Source organism: Trypanosoma rangeli (genome assembly GCF_003719475.1).
Source record: "Trypanosoma rangeli strain AM80 chromosome Unknown Tra_15.4_contig_00219, whole genome shotgun sequence".
NCBI lineage: Eukaryota > Euglenozoa > Kinetoplastea > Trypanosomatida > Trypanosomatidae > Trypanosoma > Trypanosoma rangeli.
The window spans coordinates 14,430-24,016 of NW_021705956.1; the positions used below are offsets into that span (position 1 = coordinate 14,430).

The 9,587-nt window shown below is 49.8% G+C and overlaps 4 protein-coding genes across 4 annotated transcripts, besides 7 other annotated features; all 4 read left to right on the plus strand.

Annotated features, from left to right (window-relative positions):
• The first annotated feature begins 350 nt into the window (after positions 1-350).
• Positions 351-405: a microsatellite.
• Positions 406-529: 124 nt separating this feature from the next.
• Positions 530-566: a microsatellite.
• A 929-nt stretch (positions 567-1,495) lies between these two features.
• Positions 1,496-1,523: a microsatellite.
• A 164-nt stretch (positions 1,524-1,687) lies between these two features.
• Positions 1,688-1,709: a microsatellite.
• A 728-nt stretch (positions 1,710-2,437) lies between these two features.
• Positions 2,438-2,472: a microsatellite.
• A 188-nt stretch (positions 2,473-2,660) lies between these two features.
• On the plus strand, positions 2,661-4,454 carry TraAM80_06192 (putative serine/threonine protein kinase; the record flags this gene model as incomplete). The annotated part of the gene is made up of 1 exon (XM_029383045.1): positions 2,661-4,454. One exon carries the CDS (start codon positions 2,661-2,663, stop codon positions 4,452-4,454), a length of 1,794 nt encoding a protein of 597 aa, XP_029237221.1.
• Positions 4,455-5,177: 723 nt separating this feature from the next.
• Positions 5,178-5,552, plus strand: TraAM80_06193 (putative prefoldin; the record flags this gene model as incomplete). The annotated part of the gene is made up of 1 exon (XM_029383046.1): positions 5,178-5,552. One exon carries the CDS (start codon positions 5,178-5,180, stop codon positions 5,550-5,552), a length of 375 nt encoding a protein of 124 aa, XP_029237222.1.
• A 5-nt stretch (positions 5,553-5,557) lies between these two features.
• Positions 5,558-5,605: a sequence feature (GA-rich).
• A 392-nt stretch (positions 5,606-5,997) lies between these two features.
• Positions 5,998-8,388, plus strand: TraAM80_06194 (putative pumilio-repeat, RNA-binding protein; the record flags this gene model as incomplete). The annotated part of the gene is made up of 1 exon (XM_029383047.1): positions 5,998-8,388. One exon carries the CDS (start codon positions 5,998-6,000, stop codon positions 8,386-8,388), a length of 2,391 nt encoding a protein of 796 aa, XP_029237223.1.
• Positions 8,389-9,096: 708 nt separating this feature from the next.
• Positions 9,097-9,119: a microsatellite.
• A 174-nt stretch (positions 9,120-9,293) lies between these two features.
• On the plus strand, positions 9,294-9,587 carry TraAM80_06195 (uncharacterized protein; the record flags this gene model as incomplete). The annotated part of the gene is made up of 1 exon (XM_029383048.1): positions 9,294-9,587. A coding segment is annotated over one exon (294 nt), but the record flags the coding sequence as incomplete, so codon positions are not given.

Sequence of the window (9,587 nt, forward strand, 5' to 3'; positions counted from 1 at the left end):
GAGAGAGAGGGGGGGGGGGGGATTGTGTTTTTGTCGTTGGATTTGCCGTCGTTTGGGCCTCTTTGGGGAGAGGCGGCGCTGTTATATTACTGGCTTCTTTTTTAGCTTTGCCGCAGTTTTTTTTTGTTTGTTTTCCTCTCCCCCATTGAGCTTTCATTCGTTTATTTGTGTTTCCCGTATACACCTACGGTTGTATATATATATGTTAGGTCTGTTTCCGTGTGATGGGTTTGAGAGTGTGTTTGTCTGCATTTTGTTAGTTTGGGTTAAGGAGGGAAAAAAAAGGGAAAAAAGTTCATACACGTGCATACTCTTAAATGTACACATCCCGTGCAAATGATTTTTAACATTATAACTATATCTATACACATCAACGTAGATATATATATTTATGTAGATATACATGTGTGTTTATGCATTCAATACGTTAAGCGACCATATTATATAGACAAACATGCGCACAAGAAAGGGGAGGTATCTATCCATATATATGATGCGGGTGTGTGGAGGGTCGCCGCAACTTTCTCGGTTTTTGTTCTGTTTTTATATCTATTTTAATTTTTCTTCCCGTTTTAGCCCTTTCCTGCTGACCAGGCTGATTTCGTTGCGTTTATGGTGGGTCCCTGCATAAGGTTTTTTTTTGGTTAGTTTTTTTTCCCGTTGGTTCCTTACGCAGAAGACGCGAGCATTCAGGGCTGTGGTCATTTCCACATCACTGGCTTGCATTTTCTTTTGTTTTTGTGTGGTGGGGCTGGATATTGTGTTATTGCTGCTGTTTTTTTTTTCCGCGCCACGTACGTAATCGTCTTGTTGGTTCTTGGCGTTTTCTCCTTTTTTTTTTTTTGGGCTGCGTATTGGTGAGTTGTTTGTTTTGTGTTGGCGGCCGCGACACCGTGTGTGTTGTTGCCCGGCTTGTTCATTTCTCTCGTTTTCTTCATCGCATTTTGGCGTTCCACGCCCTTCATTACGGTCATTGTTGGTTCGTGTGGCGGTCATTCCCTCACAGTCTTTTACAACGCGGTCGGACAGCAAATTTGTGTTTTTTGTTTTTTCTTTTTATCCCCTCGCTGTGTTGCCTGGTGGCGCCTACTCATGCATACACTGCCGCGCTTATGCGTTGCATTTTTGAACCAGCCGGAGGAGAGCTGAGGGCTGCGATTGCACGTCATCGTTGCGACTGCCCACCACAGCGATGGTTACTGGGGGCAAACTTGGTGGCGTCGCAATTTAACAAATTTCGGGTGAGATGGACTGAGGCAGTGGGAGGGAGCAACGACACAGGGCACTAAAGATGGGAGATAAGACCGAAGGAATTTTTTTTTTTTTTAAGGAAGGTGATTAGAATGAATAAAAAAGAAGAGAGGGGAAGGAGGGGGAAGTCGTCAGTGCACATGTGTCTTTATGAATGACCAGAAAGGAGTGAGGAGACTGAGGAAGGTTGATGATGGGCGTGTGGTCCCGGGTGAAGCGGAACCCATTGTGCACGACATGGTAAGGAGGTGGATGGTGGTGGTGGTGGTGGTAGGGAGAAATGGGGGCGCATCAGGTCCAAGAAGTTGCCATTCTTACTAATACGATACGCTTGTGAAGGGAATGTGCGATCAGAAGAGGGAGGGAGCAAGAAATAAAAAAAAACAGGGAAGCACTTTCTTCACCCGTCCCGTGTGTTTGCCAACAACTTGGAATCTTTTTTTTTTTTTTCTTTTGTTGCCCGCTAGCTCCGTGTTACTACGACTGCTTCTAATGTCTTTTACGTGGAGGAGTCTCGTGGTTGCGAGGCCCTACAGACGCCCACTTTGTGGGCTTGACACGTGTCTGGGGTCCCTTATGGATTTGTGCACAAACTGATCTATTGGGGTGTGAGTGTGTTGGGTGAAGCTTTGTGCAAGTGGTGGATGCTGGGTACACTGAGCGAAACGCTAATCGTCCGTACTGTCCTCGTTCTGTTTTTGTGGGAACGGAATGAACGTGGTCTCATTCCTAAAGAAGAGTATATATATATGGTAAACGAAATAAGTGGTAAAGACATGCATAGACGCATAAGATGGAAAGAGATGATGGTGGGCCATTGGGCAAGGATGAGGTGATGCTGCAAGAGGAGGCCTGTGGAAGGAAGAGGAGAGAATGAGCACACAAAAGTAACGATGGCTTGGCCAGCAAGAGACGTCGTTGAATGAATTGAAAGCGAAGGAATAATACACAGGAAAGGGAAACGTTTTGGGTATAAGACTGCATTGCGTGGGCATGCACAGTAACCGAATGCTTTTTTGTTTTTGTTTCTGTTTTCGCAGTGCATTGGTATACCTGTGGTACCGGTTTTTTTGTTTCCCTGTTTGTATTTTCACTACCCCGCAGAGCCGTTCTTCGCTCAGCATTCATCAACCCTTTTGGCCTGCGGTTTTTCTTAACAACTCGTATGTATGCAGCTTCCATTTACTTTTTTTTTTTTTTTAGTTTTCCCTTTTATTTCTTGAGACGCCATTGAACACGCGGGTGCGTGTTTCCTTAGTTGTATTTATGCCTCGGTGTGTGGTGGGAGAAGCGGTGCTAATACCTTTTTTTCCGTATCCCTGTCTTTGTCACATCTCTTTTCCTTTTATTATTGTTCTTATTGTGTGCCGCCTAGGAAGGCAGTGTCGGGAAAGAGCGCCGTCACAGCGATGCCTGCCGACTCCTCGGCAGTGTTCACTGTGACGCCGGCAGAGAAGGCGCTGTTTTCAGCCGGGCTGTCCTTTGCGCGCACCAAAAAGGTCCCGACGCCGCGGCAGGAGCGCGTTGACAGCAGCGGCAACAGTGGAAGCATCAGTCACCGATGCATCCCGGCTGCAGAATGCCACGAGGCAGACGTGACATCAAACGCCTACACATCTTTTGAATCTTCCGTTGACTCGACCAACGGCAGGGGGACGCAGGAGCGTCATCGCATACGTCCGCTCTGCAGTTTTTTGGAACTTTACAGGATACGGGCATGTTTGGGACATGGAAGTTATAGCGTCGTTTTTGAGGTTGTAAACCGCAAAACTAAGGAACGAAAGGCTGCAAAGTTCCTTGTTTCAACCGACAAACTGCTCGCTGGAAGGAAAAGTGGGAACGAAGCCAGTGACGGCGCTGCTAAGGGAAAGACGGCAGTTGGGGGTGGAAGGCGTATCAGTTGCAACACCAACACCGCGTTGAGGGCTCTTTCCGAGTCACTTGTGAAGGAAGTTGCCGTCTCGTTTATGGCGGATCATCCTAATCTGGTGCACACGACTGAGGTCTTTGTGGAGGATGTGGAGGACTTGCGCCGACGCGTGCGGCGGTATAACCCGCAGCTTTTAATTGAATCCTCTGCGTCTTCCAGCGCTTCTGCAAAGCGCAGGGTCAAGCAGGAGCCTGTCCTAGTTTTGACACAAAATAATACCGTGCCAACTCGTCGTTCCACGTTCTATGACTCTGCTTCTCTTAGAAATAATGCAACTGGTGGTGTTCCGGAGCAGCGGCAGGGTGTGCTGCCCTCCGTGACCGTTTCTTCAGTGGTGGCGGAATCCACCACCTCTGACACCAATCGGTCAGCTATTGCGAATGCGAAGCGACAGTTGCAGGAGGGAAAGGTGCAATGCATTCTTGTGATGGAATTGTTGTCGGGCCAAGAACTCTTTACTATAGTTTCTCGGGGTCCGATCAACGAGGCAAGGGCGGCATCCTATATGATGGACTTGCTGTTGGCTCTTCAACACCTTCATTCCAAGCAAATTGTTCACCGTGATGTAAAGGTGGAAAACATTGTTGTTGATCCTCAGGGTAAAGCACGCCTCATCGACTATGGGTTTTGTGAGGGATTTCATTGGCCGCGCAAGACTGCCGCAGGCAGCGGGGCAGACGCACAAACGAGGGGAGACGACAGAACCTTAACTGAATTTTGTGGATCTTGCCATTATATAGCCCCAGAGGTTATTCGGACTTCCATCATGCAGTCTCGGCTATCTTCCACGTCGAGCGGTCCCAAGGCGCCCACCAGCTGTGCTGGTATGAAGCTGCCTCCCATATTCACGGCGACAGACAGAAGGATGGGTGGTAGCGCGACTACCCCGAACACGGTAGCTGAGAATGAGAGGAATAGGCTAGAGGTGCAGTCGGCCGCCTCCATCCACACGCTCAGGAGACTTCTATCGACTGGAAATGTGGGATACGGTACACCGGTCGATTTGTGGTCGGCAGGCGTAGTGATGTTTGTTCTCCTACACTCCAACTTTCCCTTTCATGACACAAGCCGCTCGAAACTGCTCAAGTTGATTAGCTCAGGCAAGCAACCAGTTCGGCCGTCTCCGCTACTCAGTAACGATGCTAAAGACCTTCTACGACAACTCCTGACGCATGATGATCGTCGTCGACTGACGGCAGCACAAGCTGTTGAGCATGCATGGTTCAAGCAGCTGCTGCGTAAGGAGGACATAAAGAGGGCCGGCTCGGTTTAGAAACGTGGAGCGGGGGTTCTTGCCATTTTGAAACTCAAGCCAAGGGGGGGGGGGGGAAGTTTGTCGGCGGGAGACGACGTGGTTGGCGGGCATTCCTTTTACTGCATTATATTTGTTCGTTTAGTTAATGCCGACTTCTCTCGCTCGGCTAATATGTGGAGGTCCGCGCAAAGGCGTTCACCTTGTTTTTTGGCAAGTGATTTTCCAAAACAAAAGTACAATGAAGATTAGTGACCAAAATAAATAAAAAAAACAACTCAAAAGAAGAGATAAAGTGAAGTGTAATCAAAAGCAATGACAAAAAAAAACAGCTGGGCTTTACGGCGTCTTGTGCTGTACGTCTCGCCCCTTAGCTTCAAGTCACCCGAGGGGGAGAGGAGAGAAAAAAAAAAATGTGAGATCAACAACATGCGCACGTGAATTGTGAAGAGGAATGCTAAGTGGCGGAGTTGGAGGGGGTGAGTGTGTGTGGATGTGGATGTATGTGCATGTACGTATGCGTGCTGGAAGAAGTGGATGTGGGTAAGAACCCGTAGCTTGTTGTTTGGTTTGAATTGGTCTTATTTCCTTTTTTTTTCTCTCTTCTTTTTCTTCTTTGCCTGCTTGTTTCCTTCATGTGTCTAATCTTGGAGGGAGAGAGGCGCCGCGTTAGACTCAAAGAACACAATAAAAAAAAACACCAACCATAGACTGCACGGGAGGTGGTTTGACCGGTAAGGAGTCATGTCTATTATCAAGGGGAAAGAGGTGGAGGTCACGCAAGATGACCAACGCCGTATCTGCCTTTTTGCGCGGCTGCATCGTCGGTGCCGTGAGCTGACGGCCGAAATCGCTAGGCGCAAGGAGGAGCTGGTGAGGCTCAGCGACGCCGCAGACGAACTGATGATTACAGACAACGCCATGTACCTCTTCGGTGAGACCTTCATGGAGACCGAGAATGACGAGGCGGAGGAATGGCTGGAGAAGGACCAGCAACGGCTGCAGACGGAGCAGGCGGAGGCGGAGGCGGAGCTGAAGTCCGTCCAAGTAGCGTTGGGCGAATTAAAGGCCTCTCTCTATGCCTCCCTCGGCAACCAGGTGTACTTGGAGGATGATTAATAACTGAGAGGAGGAGAAAGAGAAACACACACAGAGAGAGAGAGAGAAAGAGATGGACTGGCCCAAGGAAAACAACGCTTTCGGCTCTGCAGGAGTGCCTTGCGCAGGGACGAAAAGAAAGGAGACAAAAAAAAACAGGTAAAAACGAAGTGAACTATTTATGTCCCCCTTTTTACGTGTTTTTTTTTTGTGTGTTATGTCTTTATCTCGCTCTCTGCGTGTGTGCGTGGCTGAGGTTTTTTTTGTTTGAAGCTGTTCGTTTGCTGAGTCATCAATCTGTTTAAACGTCGTTGGGCCCTTCTCAATCTCTCCTGTGGGTTTTATTCTATTTTTTGTTCTCGTTTCAGTTTTGCTTCTTTCCTTGACGTAAGTAATCGGACAAGGTGGGAACATCGTATCCACGGGGTGAGTTGGTGTCATCACGATGGAACGTCCACCCGGCCCTATGCATGAGTTGATTCGTCGCGCCTACGAGGAAATGTGCGTCTATTCGAATCACTATGCAGCTATACGCATTATTACGGCAGGCCTTCAATCGTCTGAGAACGACAGTGAGAGCAGTGGGTCGCAGCGACAGTCCACACGGAGACTCACCCCTTACCAAACAGGAGCCGTCATAGGGAGTCGTAACCACAACAACGACACCGTCACAGGCAACACCTCTGCTGGTGGGTCCTTTGCCGAGACCACAGCTTTAAGTAGGGGCACTATTTTATCGGTTTCAGAGGGCGGCAAAGCGGCGCGGTTATCGCCATACCTGTGGGGAGCTATTAATCGTACTCAGAGGCTTCGAATGTTGTTATTGCGTGCAGATGCGTACTCAGTCCTAAAGCAGCACGATAAAGCCCTAGAAGATGCGTTAGAGGCTGCTCAAATTTCTTATGAACGTTCTCCAGAGGCCTACTTTGTGATGGGACGGGAGTACCTGCGCCTCTTTCGTCTTGGCAGTGCAGTGAATGCTTTTGATAAGGCGGAAGAACTTCTCTTGTCGGTGCCTCTCTTGCATGGAAACTCATGTGTGGAGGAAATTACCGATGAGAACTTTTGGGCACAACGTGGATACCACATGAAGGATGTTGAGCGCTTGAAGCTGAATCGCCATGCCATGGAGCGGGAAGAGCAAAGAGCATATAGTGTGATGTTTGAAGAAGATGGAAATAATGGCAGTATGACTGCCGCGCCAGCATCGCAACGCGCATTAGTTACTTCCATGTCTGCTGAAGGCGCAAACACCGTTATACCTCAGTTAGCCCATTGGAAGCAACTTGCTAAAGAGGCACGAGCGCTGCATACTATGAGTACTTCGCATGTACTGCCGATTGGCTTCCTGCAAACAGCACTGCAGTTTTTAGAGCATCAAATGAATTTTGTTCGATGTGGTGCCGTGGCATGCATAGAAAACACAACCTCTCGAAATTTCCGGATGACAGGGTGCGCCTCCCCCGATGCAGTCTTTCGAAATGGTATGCAATTTCCAGACACCATTCCTCCGGGCCACTGCGGGGTCGCCCTCCTCCAGCCGCGAGGACGTTGGGGGGGTTTTGTCTGCTCCGTCTGTTACGAGATGGCAGACAGCGGTGTGGGTTGTTTTTTTTGCTTCGAAACATCCTTGATGGGGTTAAACAGGTGTGGTGTGCGCTTTGCCTCGGAGCAGCGTTCTTTAGAGTTTGGCTGTGGCCTGAAAGCACCCAACAGCAAGGCTTCCGGAACCTCGTCCATGGGCACCCCGACGAGGGACCTTGTTGGCTTCAAGATACCAAACCCCAGCCTGTGGCTTCCAACGCAAGTCGCACCACTACCCTCTGGTCGCAAGTTGAAGTTGTCCGGCGCAACGCGGAGCAGTAGCCGAGTGATGATGTTTACTGCGACCGAAATTCTCTCCGTGCGCCTACGATCCGTGGAGCTTCTGACTGCCCTGGAGTTCGCGGGCCCCAACGTGCTAAAGAAGATGAGTGCTGTCAACCGGCGGTACCGTGAGTTAATCAACAACCTTCCGCCACCCATGTTTTTTGGAGCTGGCCGCTGCTCCTACCCGGACTACTGCCTTTCGAGCGATCGCCTCAGTTCACCCTGGATTGTACACGACAAGGAGCCGGTGAAGTGGAACTGTCTCTTTGACGGACGATTGCTGAACCGAGAACTGTTTCAGGTCACCGACGCCACCGATCCGCATAAAACTATTTTATATTTTTTAGGTGAGAGTAGCGGCTCCGTTGAAACAATGGTGTTCTACGGCGATCGACGCACCCTCATTGCACAGATAAAAGGGAGCTGGGTCCCATTCAGTAGCACGCTGTACCTGTGTACATCGTCGGGGCGTACTTTTGCCTCCTGCTTTCTTAACCGGAATTCTGAATTAACACTCGCCTGGGATGGCGCCAACAAAAAAAATAAGGAGGAAGACGTGGAGTACGTGATGCATCGAATAGATTCTGCGCGACGTAGAAGCATTATGGCGAGAATGAACACGGTGTTAAACCTTTCCACCGTAAATGGGATTGCTGGTACAGAGGCTAGCGACGCTGCGTTAATCTCTTCTACGAGTGAGGTCGCTGACGCGGCCACTTCTGTCCCAACGGGAAAAATCAATCGGGGCTTCTCACTTGAGACGTATGCCGTGTGGCGTTCACAGCGGACAAGCGTGGGTAGTCTTGGGAGCGGCGTCTCCAGGCAAACGAACAACGGAATGGAGCTGGTGGGGGAAGTCACGATTAACGTCCCCTCAACACAAACAACGACCAAAGGGAGCGTTGTTGCTGAAATTTTGTTGTGTGCTGGTGCGGATGCGTTGCTGGTCACACTGATGGCATACTGTCGATCCCAATGGGACAGTTGAATAAATCAAGACGTGACGAAGGAAGCATTAAAAAAAAAAAAACGTGTAACCAACAACATTGGCCGCAAACGTAGAAAGCGTGGGCATAGTGCAAAATGTAGCGTTTATCGTTGTGTGTTTGTCTCCGTCGGTTTTTTGGGGGCTGTATGAGTGTAATTGCACACATGGGGAGGTAGATGTTCTGGTAGAAGCATAATACTTGCGGGCTGCTCTTTTTATATTGTATGCTTCCCAGCGCCGCAAATTTTCCTCGTTAACCACTTTTTTTTTTCCTCTCTCTTTTGCTTGTTACGTCTACAATTGCAGTGGGGTGGGGAGAAGAGGGCGCGTGTGGCTGGGCAGGACGATGGGGCGTTGGCTCCCCTCCTACTCTCCCCTTCCAGCACAGCGTGTACTTCCTCGTTTGTAGAACACCAAAAAAAAAAGAAATGAGTCACCCAGAATTATTTTTTTTTTTTTTTGATGCTTCGTTCTTGTTCTATGAAACGTTTTGACGCTTATTGTCCTTGCGGCAGGCGTTTCTGCGACAACGCATGACTACAGCTTACGTCATGCATGAATTCTCTCCCTTTCTCTCTGCCTCCATCTTTCTTTTGCTGCCCTTCCTCCTTTCCCCTGTTGACACCAGCTCCGCAAGACATCACAACCACACACGGCTGCCAAGTGTAAATGCGCATACGGGGGTTGCCGCTGAGCAATGATATTTACCACACAGACACACACACACACACCCTGCTTGGGGGCGGCGCAACGTACCAGCGGCGTATTCATTTGATTTCCGTCCGGCATCTGCACCAAATCTTACGTCCCACGCGGAAAGCGTTTTCATCGTGGAAGGGGGAGAATTCCATTTGTTTGATTTTGATTGGGACCACCGTGCGAAGTTTGCCGTGTTGCGGGGTTGAATGATTTCCTTCACGGTGTTGCCGGGGGCCCGGAGTCTCCTTGAGGACTTTTTGATGCGGCCACGGCAGCCCTCCGCGCGGGATGGGCGGCACTCGGAGGGCGTGAGTCGGGCCGCGCCACCCGCACGAGTGCGCTGGGGCCAAGCTGAACGGCCAAAAAATTCAGCTGCAGCGCGCCGCCAGCTACTCCGTATTCATGAGGTGAGCAGCCAACGGGCGGTGGAAACCAATGAAGGGAGATCCCAGCCCGGCAAGAGGGAGATGCAGATGCGCAGTCTGCCGGTACCAAAGGAG